The sequence below is a fragment of the Bos javanicus genome, chromosome 9 (genome assembly GCF_032452875.1).
Source record: "Bos javanicus breed banteng chromosome 9, ARS-OSU_banteng_1.0, whole genome shotgun sequence".
In the NCBI taxonomy this organism is placed as follows: domain Eukaryota; kingdom Metazoa; phylum Chordata; class Mammalia; order Artiodactyla; family Bovidae; genus Bos; species Bos javanicus.
The window spans coordinates 88426909-88446567 of record NC_083876.1 but is presented as its reverse complement, the minus strand read 5'-3'; the positions used below and the strand labels follow the sequence as shown (position 1 = coordinate 88446567).

The window sequence follows — 19659 nt, the reverse complement described above, 5'->3', positions numbered from 1 at the left end:
GGTGATGATAGCTATTACCATAGTAACATGTTAGTCTCCTTCTAACCTCTGATCTTTAATTCTCGAGTAGCAACTCTCTAGAAGCATTGGCATTTTAGGTAGAAACTTCCTTTTTTAAGAAGGGTTGTCCTGGGCCTTGCAGGATCACAAGTATCTTTGGTCCCAACTCATTAACACCCTAACCACTAATCACACCCCTAATACCCTAACCAAAACTTGACAGGGGAGTGGGCAGAATTGGGCACTTGACAGGCAGAATCCCAACACTGCCTTGGGAGAGCATCTCTTCTCTGTTAAACTAGTAACCGTTTAGTTTAAATCCCACTCTTTAAAATGGTCCACTGGCCAATGCGGCTGTACCCTTTCCATAAAGCCTTTACAAGGAACTCTATGTCCAGGTTTTAAGTCCTAAAGACAACCCCATCTGCTTTTCCCGGAATTAGGAGAGCTTCTGAGGCTAACAAGCGTAATTAGGATCAAACACAATGTGGTTTTTAAGTTAACCTAATGTAAAGTATTCTGTGCTTGTTAATTATATCAGGTTATGTGGGAGTTTTAGAACAAACAAGAAAAAGCAGAGGGGCCAGTTAGTGCTAGGACTTAGCAAACATATCCTGTTGTTGGAAAATAACATATTGAGTCCTAATTTCGTCATTTAGGAAATATTATTCCAACTCTGGTTTCCAAATATGAATACTATCTATAGGCAAGTTTCTCTTAAGGTTGGATGTAATACTTCTCTTGTGTTAAAATTTTTCATGTCAACAAGAAATAGGAGAATATGCAAAAAGTCACGAGATTGCTTTGGATACTGTACAGATGGGGGCTTCCCTGGTAGCTCAGCAGGTAAAGAATCCGCCTGCAATGCAGGAGATAGGTTCAATCCCTGGGTTGGGAAGATCCTCTGGAGGACGGCATGGCAACCCACTCCAGTATTCTTGCCTGGAGAATCAAGCCTGGTAGGCTCAAACATGACTGGTGGGCTCAAACATGACTGAATCAACTTGGCATGCACTATACAGATGCCTGTTAATATTTAAACATCAAAAAAGTGTGTGTGTGTGTCGGGAGGTGATTTCTAAGCTGTGACAGCACTTAAAAAAAAAAGAGTCATGATTATATTATTTTCATTACAATGCCATCTCTAAGTCCTGGTCACCTTAGCTACAATCTGTGTGATCGCATAAGGACAGGTGATCTATATCTCAATTTTCTAATTTATAAAAGGAGAGCCAAGTCATTTACCTAATTCCAGCGATATACCATAGGGTGGAGATGGTAAGGAACTTGGTAATGAGGAACTTGCATTTGTACAAAAACTGTGCCAGGCTGCCCAGCAGATTCATCCCTAGAATCACATTAGAGGTGCAGTCATGTGACACCAACAATAGGATATGGGTGGCTAAGGGGACTTCCTGGTGGCTCAGAGGGTAAAGCATCTGCCTGCAGTGTGGGAGACCCGGGTTCGATCCCTGGGTTGGGAAGACCCCCTGGAGGAGGAAATGGCAACCCACTCCGGTATTCTTGCCTGGAGAATCCCATGGACAGAGGAGACTGGTGGGCTACAGTCCATGGGGTCTTAAAGAGTCAGGCACCACTAAGCGGCTTCCTTTTCTTTCTTCCCTGTGACACTGGTCACATTCAGGTGCCAGCCTCTTCCTGGGAATCCTTGCGCTGTGCCCATTTCCTTTTCTGCTGTCAGATAAGGGTTTTCTAACTCTGGTTCTGGTTCCCGGTTGGGATTTCAGAGTGTGGCTATCCAAAAACTGCATAAAACTGTGCTCATTTGTGGGGTTGGATGTCAGCCAGAGACTTACTGAGCATCTAATCAAAGGGGTCCCTAACCCGAAAAGCTAAAGAATCACTGAAGAGATTTCTGTGCACTCGTACAGTCCCAGGAAGCTCTGTGGACAGTGTCGCAAGGGATGATTACGTATAGTTAAAAGTAGAAGTGAAATGCGTGATGAATCTCACGACGGTAAAGAGCAATCAAAATTGAATTAAGGTGAAATTACAGAAAGAAAATCCATGGTATTTAATTAGGTTGCATTTTATTTAGATAAATGAAAAATCTGCATCCCCCCCAAACAGAAGTAAGAATCAAATATTGTCTCAGATTAAAGGAAAACCGCTAAGCTTGAAGCTTACACTGAAAGCTAAAATTTCCAGCCCTTCAATATCTCAAAGGAAATATCGGAACAAAGTTATCTGTGTGGCAGAGAGAGGCAACTCGGGTGTACCATTAGCAAAAGAACCTGAGGGGGAACATTTTATATTCCTCAAGTATAAGAAACGGCAAGTGTACAAGTCTTGCATTCCTTTCTATTGTACATGGCTCCATAGTAATGCAAAAATTAGCAAAGTTTAGGCACTTGCTCCAACTTCTGCAGTTTGCATTTGATGCTTAAGGACTTCACAACAGCAGCTTTAAAATTATAATACAGAATTGTATGTCATGCTACTGTTAATAGCATTCCTCCTGTTAATAAAACAATGATGCTTAACGGACACAAGTACAGAACTTGAACGGGAGTAACCCAGGGCACATCAAAAGAGCACAGTCAGCAAGCAACTGCCACTGAAAAACCAACTGTGATGGCTGGAATGACCTGGCCAAGACCAAATACCAATAGGATGAGCGGCAGGATGGAATTTAAACCCCCCAAAATGATCACCAGAAACTACACAAATCTTTAATCTGTTCAAAACAGCACAAACCTTCTTCCTGACATAGAAAGGAAGTCAGTCAATAATTAGAAGTCTAATGAACTCCTTAAAAACTGCTGTCATCTCCAAATTTCAGTTGATCTTCAGAAATTGACACCAGCGTTTAGGTTTTTTTTTTAAGTCTCAAGCTGGCAAAAGAAAGATCTTCAGATCAGAGGGTATTTTTAATTTGGAGATTTTAAAGTTTAATAATTAAGCATAAGTAGCTATTAAATGTGCAAATAACTCCTAAAAGGATATTAAATGTTCTCCAACTGCACGGCCATATGCTGTTAGCATGAGGGGTGTTTCTAATATGGCCAATATTTTTTTTTTATTGTAATCAGATTTGTTGGTTTATGAGAAATTACTTTCCAGCTTTTAACAGCCAACTTTCGGCTAAAAAATTTAAAAAAAAAAGGACTATTCTAGTTTTGCTTGAGTGTTATGCTTTAAAATAATTTAATCAGCAGTTGAAATTTCAGTTCTCAAACTGGAGTACTGAGTTTACATAAAATTTAAGAAGTGTATACACCAGACCGGTTCTCTACCCATGAAAAAGTAGAAACTCTCCAGTAGATAGGGGATGGTTCTGTGTGTGTAGCAATTGGCTGACAGAATCTTTTGTATATTAGCATGAACTAGAAATCATTTTGATACTTTAAGAATTTTTTCCAAGATCACCGGTTAGGCAAGGCATTCTTACTGCTAAGCCTTCCTAAAATGTCTTTCTAGAGACATTTGTCATTAACACGTATTAACAAAGAAAACTAACCTTTTCAGGAAGCACCACCAGATGGTAGCATTGTTTCAGCACCTTCAATCTGAAAAGCTCCTGGTTTATTTCAGCAGAAGCCTCTCTGCCCTTGACTTCCGCTAACCTGAAACTTAAACCGACGTAAAGCAGTGACCCTGTGTAGTGACTATATTAGAAAGTTCTAGCTTCTCTGCTTTTCGGATGCAGTAAACATAGGACCCAGGCTTCCTATTATCTAAGAAATCCAGCAAATCTAAGTGAAGCAAATGTTTTATTGAAATCGGTTGTCAAATCACAATTTATCCAAATGAACATAATGCTACACTGTTCTTAAAAGAGTGGGCACAAATATGGCACAGATAACAATCCAGCATCTATCAAAATACCATTTGTAAAGACTCTGACTTATTTCGTGCTGTGTGTGAATGGGGATCCAGCATGTAAGGTTGACTCAAAAGCAGTCAATTCTTTTCTTGATACTGTGAAAACATTTCACTACTTTGCCTCAAAATGAAAGCACACGCATCCGTCCAAACAACCGTAACAATTAGGAGAAAAGACTCCAACTTAATCTGCTCCTGAAAAAAACTTCCTTCCAACCTCCACCCGGGGGCTAGGAAGAAAAATTTCCCAGCAACAATGGGACATTCTGTATGTCTCCCCAACAACCCCCGCAAAAAAAAAAAAAAAAAACTTTTATTTTTAGCATACTATGCATAATAGGAAAGGGACCTATTTCAGAGTGATACTGAACATGTAACCTAATCCTTAGTGAATTTTAAAAGAGATGGAGCTTCTGATCAGGAATGTTATTTCTAGAGAGCTGTTTTCAAAGGCTGTAACTGAGGCAGCAGAAAGCTTCCCGAGACTTCACTGTGGCCGCATGCCCCGTCATATAATGTGTGATACAAAAGAATTGCACTACGCTGTACATTTCCTTAGACGTTAAGAAAAAAAAAATATACAATAGATACAGAAGGAGGGTTACTTGAAACATACATATAAATACATAAAGAATGATACTCCAGTTTGAGAAGCAGACCCAAGAATTGCCAACTCCAGTTCCGGGCTAAGAATTGAGGACCTTGAATCAGAAACATTATATGGTACTGAGGGAAAATGTCAGTGTGGTCTTGACAAGAGGAAATGTTATCTGGCTATAGCTCCCGATGAAGCCTCAGGATTGTCAGGGGTTCTCGGGAAATGAGCAGTTGACACGTCTGTTCTTCGGTTTCCAAAGTTCTGAAAGACTGGTCTCGTCAGCAGCATTCGATTTCTTCCCCTACTTGTCTTCACATTCTGGTCTTGCAAGTACACAAGTGTAACTGTGGAAGGAAGTTAGAATCAAAAGTAAATGAAATCTGCTTTTCCTCTCTCATTTCTGCAATAGCACCAAGAGTTGTGAGAGTGAGATGCAGCCAATGGGGACCCTGGTGCAAACCATAGGCTGAACTCCGTAGGAAACAAACCTGGTGAGGAGTCCAAACACAATGTCCTTTGCTACTGAGTGGGCCAAAAAGTTCGTTCAGGTTTTTCCATAAGATGTTCCAGAAAAACCCAAACGAACTTTTTGGCCAATCCATACCCAAACAGCAGTAGTTAGGCTCTCATATGCACAGGAAATGTTTTTAAAGTGCTTGTCACTATGCTGGAAGAAATCAATAATTTTCCCAGAGAGCTTCAAGCAGCAGCGTATAAACCTACTTTGAACTTCTAGTTATTTTTTTAAAAATGCAACAAACTAGCTGAGTGAGCACAGCATAGTTTTTATGTCCTCGGGCCAAACACATACACAAATGCACACTTGTGCGCACACACACAGGCCTCTTTATTTTCTTAGAAAGCAGTCATACTGGCGGTAAAACGAAGTCACTACTCTTAGGACACCAGTAAGACTGATGAGTATGTCAATGAGAAAAAGGAAACTAACTTGGGTCTCCTAGTCTGGTTGATGGTTATTTCCCCAGATGTAGGTTCGGCATAAAATCCTAATTACCTGAACTCATAACAAATCTGCCATCTGAATGGGGGGTGCGGGGGGTGAAGGGGGAAATTACTTTAAAAAAAAAAAAGTTACTTACGTGATGTTTTAGGATTCCGTGGGTTCGAGTTTTGCCAGATCTCTCTCTTGGTTCTGTGTCTCCTCCTGTGTTTGTGTTTTCATCTCTTTTTCCAACTCGCTCTGCACCTTTTCCTCTTGGCTGTCTCCCTTCTCTTTCAGTTTGGGTCCATTTGTATCTAGGGACTCTTTGGTTGAGCCTCCCGAGGCCTCAGCATCCTCTGGGGTTGAGGTTTGGTTTCCAGGGTCACCGGCAGCATCACCTTTTTCATCCTCTCGGGATTCAGATGGGGACTTCTTTCTTTCTCCAAACCCGGCACTGCCGTCATCTTGCAGCACAGACTCTGTTTCAAGGATTTCTCTCTTTTTCTGGGATGGGAGAGCTACCTCTTCAAGCCGCTGGTCGTCTACCCTGGAACCTTCTATGCTAGTGGCTGCCACCTTCTCTGAAGCTTCATTTGCATCTTTGGAAACACTGAGATGCGCATGTTCGCCGGTGCTTAGTGGGGACTCCTCTTTGGCTTCTACGGCTTGTGTTTCATCCACCAGGCAGGCCTGAGGTTTGCTTTCTTCTTTCTCCATTTTCTGCCCAGCTTCCTGGCTGTCGGCTTCTGCCAGTTGAGCCTGGGTCTGGACATCGGTGGCCATTTCTTCTGTACTCCCCAAACGGTCAACGGCTGTCTGAATCACGCTCTCTACAAGTCTGCAGCTCTCCTTCTCAAGTTTCGAAATCTCACTTTCCGCCTTGCCGTCTTCCTCTCCTGTGTTGCTCTCTCTGCCTTCCTGACCACCAACCTGCTCGCCGTCTCCACCCAACTCCTGTTTCTGTGATGTGGTTTCATCTCCTTCCAGGTCAGCGTCGATGCCTTTTCCAGGCGTAATAGATACTATCGTCGGTATTGATTCTGCTTGAGACTCAGTCCCTGTGGATGCCACATCTTCTTCGCCAGGCTGGGCAGGAAACTCTTCGTCTTTTTCTGAGGACTCTTCTTCCGGTACTAGATGAGCTTCTGCAGATTTCAAAGCCTCGGTTGTTTCTACAATCTTGATAGCTTCTCCTAAGACCTTCTCCTCCACGGCTGCAGCTATTAGAGCTAATGCTGCCTCAGAGCTTTGAACTGAGATTCCCGTGCATGCCTCTTCCTCGGAAGCCAGCAGGGGAGAACTTCCTTCAAAACTGACGACTTCCTTTTCCCCATCCATGATGGTGACATTCACTGTCTGAACCAGTTGCTTACTGAGCTCTTCACATACGGCCACAGCTGGTTCGTGCTCAAGTTTCTCTTCATTCCCTTCAGTTGCCTCCACTTCCACTGTTTCCCTTTTCCCTTCAACTACCATCTCTCTCTCTGCTGGGGTTGGAAGAGACTTAGCAGGACTCTGGAGTTCTATATTATTCTCTTGAAATTCAACTTTCTTAGTAACGTCCTCCTCAAGGACAACTTCAGTTATCTTTTTCTCAGTTATTTCTGTGTCGGCAGACAAGGCAAGTCCTTCCATGGATGGTTCTTCTTTGGCTTCCTCATCAGAGCACTGGCCAGTCTCTTGAATCATCTCAGTCTTTGAAAGGATGGCTACAGTCTCCACTGTTCCCTCCTCTTCATCCGTGTGTTCTAGACCCTCTGCCATCTTTGAAGACCTTTCCTCCTGCAACTGAAAATCAGAAGATGCTGCAGGCAGCTCTTTCACTGCAGGCAGCTCTTTCACTGCAGGAGGCACCTCGCCTTCAGGGACCTGGGACTGAGTGCCGGCTGGAACCTCACCATCTTCATGGACATCCATGATCGTGTCTGGCTGGCTTAGATTTGAAGCGTCAAGATCTGCTACTGGGGTGCTTCCATTGGTCTCACTGTCCGTGAGGGTTTCAGTTGAGTCAGGAGCAACAGCCTGCTCTGGGGCAGTCTCTGCTTCTACCCCAGTCCCGGTTTCAGCAAGACAAGTGCTCGCCAGCTCCCTGGCCTCTGCACTGTCTGTGCCTGGAGGAACTTCTCCCAAGCTTTCTGCGGTGGCCTCTGCAACCACCTTCTCCTGTGTCAAAGTCTCAGTTTCAGTATCTTGGACAAGCACTTTGGATACTCCATCCATCACTTCCTTCAGATCTAGGGCCTGAGAACCCTCCTCGGCCTCTTCCACTTTCTCCAGTATTTTTGCTTGTCCTTTCTGGGTTGTCTGGATGGCGTCATCTGGCAGCTGTGACTCTTCTCTAACTTTTTCTGCAACAGCCTGCAGCACCTCTCGGGTCCTTCTCGCCTGGTCCTCCGCGTCAGGCACGCCTCCCTCCACCTCTTGCACTGGTGTCGCTTCCTCGGTGGTGTCTGGAGAGTCGGTTAACTGAGAGACAGCCGAAACCATGTCGGTGGTCTCTTCCGCACCAGAGGCCTCTGTGGTTTCAGCGGCTGTCACAGCTTCTGAGGTTAATTCCACCTCGCTGGCCATCGTGTCATCACCCACCTCCTGGCTCTTTGGCAGCGCTTTGGTAACGATGGGGGTTTCCTCCGCAACGACTTCTCTTTCAAGCACCTCCTCGCTTGGTGGTGTGGCTTCACCTTCGGCTTGTTCCAGCGGTTCTGTCACCGAAGCTGAGATCCAGGAGGGTGCCCTTTCTTCGATGTTGGTAATGGCCCTTGTCCCATCCACGACAGCCACCGACACGGTGTGAACCAGGCGCTTACTGAGCTCCTCCGACACGTCGACATCCACCTGCTTCTGCTCGGGCCCCTCCTGGCTCTTGGGGGCTGGCTGGGCTTCGGTTTTCTCTCTTTCCACCGCGTCGTATTCAGACAGAGGGACCACGGCTGGGATGTCCGCATCGTCCTCGTTAGCCTCCGCTGGCCCCGCCTCTTCGACAGCGGCTGGCTCCTGCTTCCCATCTGACCTTTTCTTCCTTCGCCCAGGAATAAACTTCCGGATGGAAACCCAGGACTCTTCTTTCCCAGGCTCAGCCTCTGAGGCTGCGTGTTCTGCGCCAGACCCAGCTACAGAGTCTTCGCTTCTCTCTTCCAGTTTTGACTTCGATTTTTTTCTCGAGGTGACCAGTCTTTTAAAGGTTTCCCAGGTGGAGACGCCCTCCCCTTCGGATGGGCTGCCGGCCGGCTCGGGTGAGGAGCTTCCCGGCGGTTGCTCGTGGTCCTGGGAACCGGCAGCGGCTGCCTCCGGGCCCGGCTCCTTGTCCCTCCCAGCTTCCTCTGCTTTCTGGCTGTCCCCTCCAAGAGGTTTCGGCCCTGCTTCATCGTCGGAAGAGGATGCTTTTCTGGCTCTCTTCTTGGATGACCCCACGCAAATCAGCGCTTCCCAGGACACGGAGGTGTCGACCTTGCGCTTGGGCTCCTCGGGCTTCGGCTCCTCTCCGTTCCCTTTGGCCTCTTCCTGTACTTCGGAGGCCGCGCTCTCTGTGGAGGACAGGGTGGCGCTTTTGACTTTGTCTGCCTCGTCCTCCTTATCGCTTTCAGAGAGCCTTCGCACGCGTTTCTTGGGCGTCACCATCTTTTTGAAAGATGCCCAGGGAGTGACACCACCTTCCCTCTTCTTCTCCCCGTCGGAAGTGGTCCCTTCCTCCGCCTCCCCATCCTGTCCCGGGGCCTCCGCCACCCCTTTCTCCAGGCAGGTGATCTCCTCGGGCTCTTCTGGAGACGAGGCTGAGCTCTCAACGCCCTTCGGTTCGTCTGGACTGTCGGGAGAATCCATGGAGGCTGAGGGCTGCTCCCCGGACTCCTCGTCGCCGCCTCGTTTCCCTTTCTGTTTCTTTCCAGAGAGCTTTTTCAAGCCGGTGCTCGTGAATAGTTTCTTCAAAGGGCTTCCCTGCACCTTAATTCTCTCCTGCGAGGACAGCATTTCGGCCTCCCTCACGGTGCCCTCGGGGGGCGTGGACGGCGATTTCGCGTCCCCGCTGAGCTCGGTTGCCTGGGAGTGGTCCCTGCTCAGGGCGCCCGCATCTTCCTCCGTCTTCAGCATCTCGGCCGACTCGGCTTCCTGAAGGTCGGCGCTCGTCTCGGTCGACTTTTCGGGCGGCGAGAGCTCCACTGTTTCTTCCGCTTCGGCTTTCGGCTCTTCCTGGTCCTTCTCTACAGTGCTAACGTGGACTTCGGCGACAATCTCGACCTTTTCATCAAACACTTCGGTTGCTAACGGGGCTGGTTTCTCTTCGGGAGGTGCCTGCACTTGGTCTTCAGGGGGCAGCTCCACTTTTTCATACTCGGCCGACAGCCTGGCATCCTGGGTGCTCTCAGGAGCCTCCTGGGCAGGTGGCTGCTCGCAGGGCTCTTCCATCTTCTCATTTTCTTCGGCTTTTTCTGGCTCCTGTTCCTTTTTCTTCTCGGAAGCCTCCAGCTCCTCCTCCCGGGGCTTCCTGAAGCTGGTCTTTTTGCGCCAGCCGGCCCAGCCTTGAGTGAAGAATTTTCTGAAGGGCGAGGCGGTTTCGCTGGCCACGGGACTAGTCGGGGAGTCTGCAGGTCTGGCGGTTTCTTTCTCTTGTTTCTCTTCTCCTTCATCTTTGCCTTCCTCAGCTGCTTGACCAGACTCGGTCTGAAGGGAGATTTCCGCGCAGCTCGGCTCACGTTGGGGCGCCTCTTCGGGTTTCTCGGTGGACTGTTTCAGTTCACCGTCTTTGGGTGTTGCGTCCCCCGTCTCACGGCTGGGCTCCGGGTGGTCACCAGCCCCGTCGGACTCTCCTGCCCCTTCACTTTCATCCTTCTTGACGGTGAGGAGCTGCACGCTGTCAGATTTCTCGGTTTTATCCTTTTTCACGGTGAATTTGAAGCCAACAAACTTGAACACCTTCTTAAATCCCACGTCGTTAGCCTGGGGCTCAGGGGGTTGCATCAGCTCGTCCACGCTGCTTTCCGAGGCAGGGATTGGTTCCATCATCTCAGGCATTTCCTCCTTTCCCTCCTTCGTGATGTCTTGAACCACCGCTGAGTTAGCAGCCATCTCTTTGTCTGAGTCCCTTTCACTCACATCTTCAGACTCTCTTTGTCCAACTATTAACAGAAAGAGGGGGTGGTGGGGAAGAAAAAGATAGACATGATTATAATTCAAAAAAATTAAATATTTAAAAACCATGACTAGTGAATAACATTCCAGCAATTCCAAGATCAAGATCAGGTAATGGTCTTACCAGCATCTGTAAATTTCAACAGATTAGGCAGCTTTCAAATGATCTTTTAAAATTCAGGTTCAAAGGTACTACTCTGCTCTTTCTGTTCCTTTTAGAGGGAAAGTTAACAAATTCAACTAGCCAAAAAAAAAAAATTTGTTATAGGTAAGAGGCCACAGCATCACTGAGGGTCCTGAGCTGCAACAAAAGATCACGCATGACCCAAAGAAGACCTTGCATGCTGCAACTAAGATCAGGCACGACCAAATCACTAAAAAATGTTTTTTAGAAAAGACAAGAGTTAGGGGGAACATTTTTACAGATGAAGTTTGAAACCAAAGCAAGGAAATTATTTGATTGGCTATAGCTTAAGCATTTGCCTTATTTGAGTATGCCCAGTTGGCTGTTTGTCAACAGACTTAAGGGAAAAAAATCACATTTACTAACACTATTCTAATAACTCATTCAGTCAAGGATCCAAAGATGCTAAAACTTTTGGGTGAAAGGCTGTCAGCACACCTACAGTTTTAGAGTATCAACACACAGGTGACTTCATTTCAAAAGGAACTTCCTTTACAATGGAGAAATCTTCCAGGCACTGCCATAACCAAGCCATCAGAATTAACATCCCCAATAAAAGGATAAAACTGTTGTCATGCTTCCTGATATGAGGCACTGAGAAGGCCAGTAAGTCACCTACATAGTACTCCTGACAAAAATGTTTAACAGAACAAAATCATGTGAAAATAGTCAGACAACAGCCCACAATGAAGAACATTCTATAAAATAACTAGCCTGGACTGAAATATCAATGTCACAAAAGACAAAAATCAAACAAATACAAACGGATGTCTACAAATAACTTTCAAATAGACTAAGGATAGAGAATGAGGGGGTCGGGAGAAGAGGAGAGAGAGGAAGAAAGAGCATGAGATAAAACATCAGTGAATGGTGACTTTGGTCATGTGTATAGGGGTGCTTATTCTATATTTTCTGTAGGTTTATATTCTAAAACGTTGAGTGTTAAAGAAGCTAGTCAATGAGATTTAATAAAGGGTGGGATGTGCTAAATCTAAAAAATTAAGAAACCTAACAACCAGAGATGCCAGGCATGGACTTCAGTTGGATATTTGTTAGCTAGAGCAAGTCAGCTCAGTGACACTCCTGGATCTTCTTGGGAGAATGATTTGAGATTCGAGGCGATGCATTTTTACCGAAATGAACTGAAATGAAAGGGTAGAAATTCTTACTGATAAAGAAAAACAGGCTACCAAACAGTCTATATACTACGACCCCACTTTGGTTTAAAAACTCTGTCTCTCTCTCTCTCACACACACACACACACACCGTTCACATATGACTTCTGGAGGATTAGCATGTAATATACTTTAGTTTTACTTGTCCAAATTTTAAAAATTTTCTACTTAGTATTGCTATTGTTTGCTTTTCTACTTAGTACTACTTTATTTTTTTTTGGGGGGGGGGCCTCAAAAATCACTGCAGATGGTGACTGCAGCCATGAAATTAAGAGATGCTCGCTCCTTGGAAGAAAAGCTATGACCCTAGACTACATATTAAAAAGCAGAGACATTACTTTGCCAACAAAGGTCCATCTAGTCAAAGCTATGGTTTTTCCAGTAGTCATGTATGGATGTGAGAGTTAGACTATAAAGAAAGATGAGCACTGAAGAACTGATGCTTTTAACTGTGGTGTTGGAGAAGACTCTTGACAGTCCCTTGGACTGCAAGGAGATCCAACCAGTCCATCCTAAAGGAAATCCATCCTGAATATTCATTGGAAAGACTCATGCTGAAGCTGAAGCTCCAATACTTTGGCCACTTGATGTGAAGAGCTGACTCACTGGAAAAGATCCTGATGCTGGGAAAGATTGAAGGCAGGAGGAGAAGGGGACAACAGAGGATGAGATGGTTAGATGGTATCACTGACTCAATGGATATGAGTTTGTGCTCTGGGAGATGGTGAAGGACAGGGAAGCCTGGTGTGCTTTGGTCCATGGGGTCGCAAAGAGTCGGACACAGCTAAGCAACTGAACTGAATGTCAATTAAAATTGACACACAAAAAGGTCCTAATAATGTTGTAACAATATATTTAACCAGTTTAGATACCAGTGCTTGGAACACAGCAATAAATACTTGAAATACAGAAATTCTTTGGAAATACAGGAACAATTTGCATCTCCAAATCCATCATCCAATTTACAACATCTTATTTTTCCATGAAAATTTTATTCTTTATGTGAAATATTACTAACCTATGTCTACAAATTTCCATCAGAGTATTTATTGGGTTTGACTTTCAAAGTGAAGCCTAGAAAGTTCAGTGAAAAACTGTCCTAAGAACCACCCAAGTAAAGACCAGAGTCGTGTTTGAACATGCTTTATACTGTGCCATATGTGCTATACCCTAGGGGCTTTCCGGGTAACTCAGCTGGTAAAGAATTGGCCTGCAGTGCGGGAGACCTGGGTTCGATCCTTGGGTTGGGAAGATCCCCTGGAGAAGGAAGTGGCAACCCATTCCAGTATTCTTGCCTGGAAAATTCCATGGACAGAGAAGCCTGGTGGGCTACAGTCCATGGGGTTGCAAAGAGTGGGAGGACACGACTTTGTGACTAAGCACACATGCCCGCACACACCTTACCCTTCTTTTTTCCCCTTGCTTTTTCTTTTCTAACATGACCAGGTTTTTTGGATAGTCCCAGATAATGATTGCAGCCCTGATCATCTGGGCTGCTGCTTCTGCTGAGAGGAAGGAGAGATACCGAGGAGGTGCTCTAGCTAACCATGTGCGACAGAGGTGGGTGGGGCCTTGTGAGAGTGCTGCGGTTGTCTCTGTAAGAGTTTTGAGTATCAGGCAATTCTCACTTTTTTCTCACTGATATCAGTCAGAATCTAAAGCAGCATTAAAAAAAATAAAATAAAATAAAACCGAACTGAACATCTAACTATTAATTTTTTTTTTTTTTTTTTGCTGCACCACGCAGGCAGGATCTCAGTTCCCCAACCAGGTACTGAACCTAGGCCAAGGCAATGAAAGCCTGAATCCCAACCTCTAGGCTACCAGGGAACTCCCCAAACTGAACATTTTAGATAGACATTTTAGGAAGACAAATGAATTTGATTAATTTCAAGTGCTCTTCTTAAAGGGTAGTTACCCTTTCCTTAAAGGGTAGATAAGAAACAAATCCTAAACTCTTGTTAATGACATGCATACTTGAAGTGTTCAGGAGTGAAGCATACAGATACCTGCAACTTACTTTGAAATGCATAAAAAAGAAGTAAGCTGCGGGTTTCCCTGGGGCTCAGGGGTAAAGAATCTGCCTGCCAGTGCAGGAGACACAGGTTTGATCCCTGGTTTGGGAACAGCCCACAGGCCATGGAGCAATCAAGCCCATGTGCCTCAACTATTGAGTGTGCTCTAGAGCCTGGGAACTGCAACTGTGGAGCCCTGGAACCTCAACTACTGAAGCCTGCGTGCCCTGGAGCCCATGCTCCATAACAAAAGAAGCCACCACAATAAGAAGCCCATGCACCACAACTAGAGAATAGCCCCCACTTGCTGCAACTAGAGAAAAGCCCACGCATCAAAGAAGACCCAATAAATAAATAAATTATTTTTTTAAAAAAGGATGGATTCATGAATGGATGGAGGGATGGAGGTATGATTAGGCAAGATGGTAAATGTTAATTATAATACCTTAAAATTTTTTCATAAATAAATTGGGGGGGGGAAAGCTCCCTGGGTGATAAAAAATCACTTGGAAATACACATTGGTGACCAACTTTAGATTTTATAAATAAAGGAAAAATTACAGCCCACATTAAATATTGAGGCAAATATCCCAAGAGAGAGAAAAATCCAGACATATGTGACAGACTGTCCCGTGTACCCAGCTCTGACATTCTTTTAAGTCAGAATCTTCTAGGAACACTCTCTCCCCATTATTTTTTTAAAAGTATGTATAATTTTCTGAAATAAGAAGAAAATGCTCTAAGTTTTCATTTGTTCCTATTATAAACCAGCTCTTAAGTTTAAAAATTCTTGAAGTTAAGTAGATTTCCATGAACTACTATACAAATTTTCCCAATTATAAAAGCATACTCACAAGAGAACTTTCTGCAAACGCTTTGAATGCAACACAAGAGATGTGACCTTCTTTTTTTAAAAGGTGGATGGTATCACTGGAAATATACTGGAGGAAAAAATCAAATCCCAACAATCAACTCTATTCTACTATAATTTTACTAGCAACGCATGCACATATAACTTTCCTGCCAGCAAGAGGTAAAAATACTTATTAACTAACCTCTCCAGAAACCATTAAAAAAGGCAGAGACACTCTGCTAACAAAGTGGGAGGCAGCAGGTGTTATACGCATCATTTCTGCCCTACTTCCCCACTCTATGCTTCTAATCTGCATTTCAATCCGAAACACTTCTTATAAAACTCTGGGATGACTGGAATGTTTACAGTCAAAACTTGGGGAGGCAAAGAAGAACAGCAGCCAACTGGCAGAACAAAATCCTATTGAAGGTTCTGTTATAGCCTAGCAATATTCACATGTTCTTGTTAGAGTGATATATGGCTGAAACCCAGTAAAATAGAAGAGTCTTTAGGATCACAGGAAATTTTTAAAAATCCTACCTGGTCTGCAGTCTCTTTTGACCTAAGTGATCCTAGGAACTACTATTGTCAGAACAATCTTCCAGATTGGGCAGGGCCCCTGCGGACCCAGATGGTACCTCTGTGCTTTCTGCACAAGGCTGGACAAACCCAACTCCACTTGCCTTCCGCCCCAGCTGGACCTGTACAGTCCTTACAGAGAGGCCCCATTCCCTAAACTACCCTGCTCTGATCACATCAAGAAGGTAAGGTTTCAAAATTTCCTAAGGATTCCAGGACCTACAGGATAATCTAAACTACCTAGCCTGCCAGCCAAGGCTTCAATTATGTTCTAACACATTAGCCAACTTGAAAAAAATTTTTATTGGATACATATATGTGTAAATGATTTGCTTTGCTGTACACCTGAAACCAACACAACATTGTAAATCAACTATATTCCAACTTTGATCTCAGGCTTGCAATTCAGAGGTCTGGAACCAGACTCAAACCACGTGTGACCACGTGGCTGCCCACTCAACTGGGAGTGAAACCTAGATCCATTTTCACAAGCTCCTTTGGTATTTCTTGGCCATCACTCCACGTGCAGCAGCCCAAGTGGCAAGCAAGGCCCCTTCCATCCTGTTCAGCACCCCCAGGTTCGCTCAGCTGCCTCTGGGCTCTCCAGTGGGGGCAACTTGTGATTTGTTTTGGAGGGGAGGCCTATATCCTTTTCTACTTCGCCTCCCGCCCACCTCCCAGACAAGGACCTTCCCAGGGGACCCCACGCCGCACAGTCTTTATCCCAACCTTCACCACCATTTCTTCTCTGTCCTTGTGTTCCGGGAGGTGCCCCTTTCTGGCAAGAAGCAACCTGCAGCCTGGGACCTCCCTCACGCTGGGGTTATTTTTCACTCTCCAATTTAGGCGCTGGCTGTGGGAGCGGAGGGTTTGGGCGCCTGTTCCACCGGCCCCAGGGGGAAGCCTTGCCCCTCGGGGGCCTCGGCAAACCCAATGGAGCCGAGAAGATGGTTCTGTAGCCCTGGGCATGCAGGCATCCTGGGGTGTCCCTTCCTAACACCACTCCCTCCACAACCACCACTGCGCACTCCCGGGTCAGCGGTTTGATCGAAGCAAAGAGGAAGGCTGGAAACCCACACACCCCTCTAACCGTCCCGTCGCAGGGCGCTCCACGTGATCCCGCCCGCTGGACGCCGGGCGAACCGCCACTGGGGGCGCGGGGCGCGCGCTACTCACAGCAGAGGCTGTTCCACCAGGGCATGGCGCGCGCCGCTGGCAGGCAGGGGCAGGCCGACAGAGGCCCCGGAGGCCCAGCCGTCTGCCCCCGGCTGCCCCATCGCTGGATGGAGACTGGCGGCCGACCCCAGGCCCCGCCGCTGACGAGGGCGCCCCCTGGGGGCCACCTCGCGCGTCACAGAGGGCGCAGCCTCCTCGCCAGCCTGCGAGAGGCCACCCCAACCCCCGACTATCACCCACACCGGGGATCCCTCCTCCAATCTAAACACACTCAAAACAAACTCAAGCACACACACCGAAAACCCGCCAGATCTCCCCAGCCAGAGGCGCCCAAACCTCACTGCCGCTGCATTCCTGAACCACCCCTCTCTCTTATCCATACTATATGCCTTCCAGTAGTTGATACAAAACCCACACTGCCTAACAGAGGCCTGGGGTGTGACAGGCATCCCTGCATGGGTTGGTTTGGTGGTTCAGTTCAGTCGCTCAGTCGTGTCCGACTCTTCACGACCCCATGGACCACAGAACGCCAGGCCTCGCTGTGCATCACCAACTCCCAGAATTTACCCAAACTCATGTCCATTGAGTCAGTGATGCCATCTAACCATCTCTTCCTCTATTGTCCCCTTCTCTTCCTGCCCTCAATCTTTCCCAGCATCAGAGTCTTTAAAAATGAGTCAGCTCTTCGAATCAGGTGGCCAAAGGATTGGAGTTTAGCTGCAGCATCAGTCCTTCCAATGAACACCCAGGACTGATCTCCTTTAGGATAGACTGGTTGGATCTCCTTGCAGTCCAAGGGACTGTCAAGAGTCTTCTCCAACACCACAGTTCAAAAGCATCAATTCTTCGGCACTCAGCTTTCTTCACAGTCCACCTCTCACATCCATACATGACTACTGGAAAAACCATAGCCTTGACAAGATGGGCCTTTGTTGGCAGAGTAATATCTCTGCTTTGGTGGTAAGTGCTTTAATTTGCTGAGTATTAAAATCAAAAGTGAGGACCTCGCGCAGGTTCCTATTGCCAAGCTATCATTTCCAATCATAAAGCCTTAGAGCTGAAAGGTAGAGGTCACCTGATCCCTCCAAATGGTTTTGTTTGTTCAGTGGCTAAATTGTGTTCCACTCAGTGACCCCATGGACTGCAGCATGCCAGGCTTCCTTGTCCTTCACTGTCTGCTGGAGTTTGTTCAAATTCATGTCCACTGAGGTGGTGATGCTATCTAACCATCTCATCCTCTGCTGCCCCCTTCTCCTCCTGCCCTCAATCTTTTCCGTGCTTTGGCCACCTGATATGAAGAGCCGACTCACTGGAAAAGACCAACTGGTTTACAGGGGAATAAACTGACTTCAGAAATGGTGTGGGAAATGCAAAACGGTACAGCCAGTTTGGAAGACAGCGGGGCAGTGTCTTGCAAAATTAAACATGCTCTTACCATTTGATCCAGAAATCCTGCTTCTTGGTATTTACCCAACTATCCTTGGTATTTACTCATATCCACATTTGGTATGAGTTGCAACCATGTTCATACAAGAACCTACCGGTGGGCATTTCTAGCAGCTTTATTCCTAACTGCAAAAACCTGGAAGCAACCAGGATGTTCTTCATTAAGTAAATGGATAAATAAGCTAGTATATCCAGGCAATAAAATATTATTCAGCACTAACGAGCTGAATAGCAAATGAGCTAGCAAATGAAGACATGGAGGAACCTTAATAAGTGCATATAACTAGGTGAAAGAAGCCAATCTGAAAAGGCTACACACTGCACAATTCCAACTGTGTGACATTCTGGGAAAGGCCCATTTGTGGAGACAAGAAAAAGATCAGTGCTGCCAGAGGTGGGGAGGAGGGTGGGATGAACAGGCAGAGCACAGAGGACTTTCTTAGGACAGTGAAACTGTTCTGCATGATACTCCAATGGTAGATACACTTCATCATATATTTGTTCAAACCCACAGAATGTACACACCAAGAGAGAACCTAATGTAAACGAAGGACTCTGGGTTATGATGATGCCAAGCAGGCCGAGGATGGGAACAAATGCCCCACTCTGGTGAGGGATGTTGATAATGGGAGGGACTATGCTTGGGTGGGGGATAAGGAGTGTACAGATACCCTCTGTACTTTCCACTCATCACTGCTGTGAACCTAAGACTGCTCTAAGAAATTATTATTATTTTTTACAATATTATTGTAAAAAATATGTACTGTATATATTACAACAATAATATAAAATATTATTTATTTATTATTTTTTACAAAATAATGAAGTTTGTCTTTAATTTTTTTCTTTTTAGTTTTGGCCTGAAAACTCAGTTTCAGCATGTGGGATCAAGTTCCTTGACCAAGGATTAAACCTGGGTCCCCTGCATTGGGAACATGGAGTCTTAGCCGCTGGACCACTAGGGAAGTCCCCAGAGTTTGTTTTTTGTTTATTTATTTAGTCTTTCTAAAAGAAAAATAAACCCCATGAACTTTCAAAGCATTAAAATTCTTATTCTCCATATGTCATTATAAGTGTTATAATTTATAGATGCCACTTATGATAAGAAAAAGTATTTAGACATGCCAACAAAGGTCTGTCTAGTCAAGGCTATGGTTTTTCCAGTGGTCATGAATGGATGTGAGAGTTGGACTATGAAGAAAGCTGAGCGCTGAAGAATTGATGCTTTTGAACTGTGGTGTTGGAGAAGACTCTTGAGAGTCCCTTGGACTGCAAGGAGATCCAACCAGTCCATTCTGAAGGAGATCAGTCCTGGGTGTTCATTGGAAGGACTGATGCTAAAGCTGAAACTCCAATACTCTGGCTACCTCATGAGAAGAGTTGACTCATTGGAAAAGACTCTGATGCTGGGAGGGATTGGGGGCAGGAGGAGAAGGGGACGACAGAGGATGAGGTGGCTGGACGGCATCACCGACTCAATGGACTTGAGTTTCAGTGAACTCCAGGAGTTGGTGATAGACAGGGAGGCCTGGCGTGCTGTGATTCATGGGGTTGTGAAGAGTTGGACCTGACTGAGCGACTGAACTGAACTGAACATCTAAAGAAACTACTGCTGTATGTCTGATGTGGACAGCAGTTCAAATTCTATTTCAGAATAATAAGCAGTTTTTTTCATGGTTACTGTCATAGTTTAAAATAAGAAAGAACACATATATCCTA

At 45.6% G+C, this 19659-nt stretch overlaps 1 protein-coding gene across 4 annotated transcripts in view; it reads right to left on the bottom strand.

Moving 5' to 3' along the window:
• Positions 1 to 2034: 2034 nt before the first annotated feature.
• Positions 2035 to 19659, bottom strand: part of AKAP12 (A-kinase anchoring protein 12) — a 112981-nt gene continuing 95356 nt past the window's right edge. For 2 of the 4 annotated variants that reach the window (XM_061428331.1, XM_061428332.1), the window contains 2 exons: positions 5545 to 10498; positions 2035 to 4788 (listed from right to left, as the gene is read on the bottom strand). In XM_061428331.1, the coding sequence (XP_061284315.1) occupies positions 5553 to 10498 (4946 nt within the window). In that variant the 3' untranslated portion in view covers positions 2035 to 4788; positions 5545 to 5552. Of the gene's footprint in view, positions 4789 to 5544; positions 10499 to 14740; positions 14828 to 16047; positions 16380 to 16494; positions 16647 to 19659 lie in introns of those variants that run through there. The other 2 variants (XM_061428333.1, XM_061428334.1) reach the window with 2 other exon arrangements.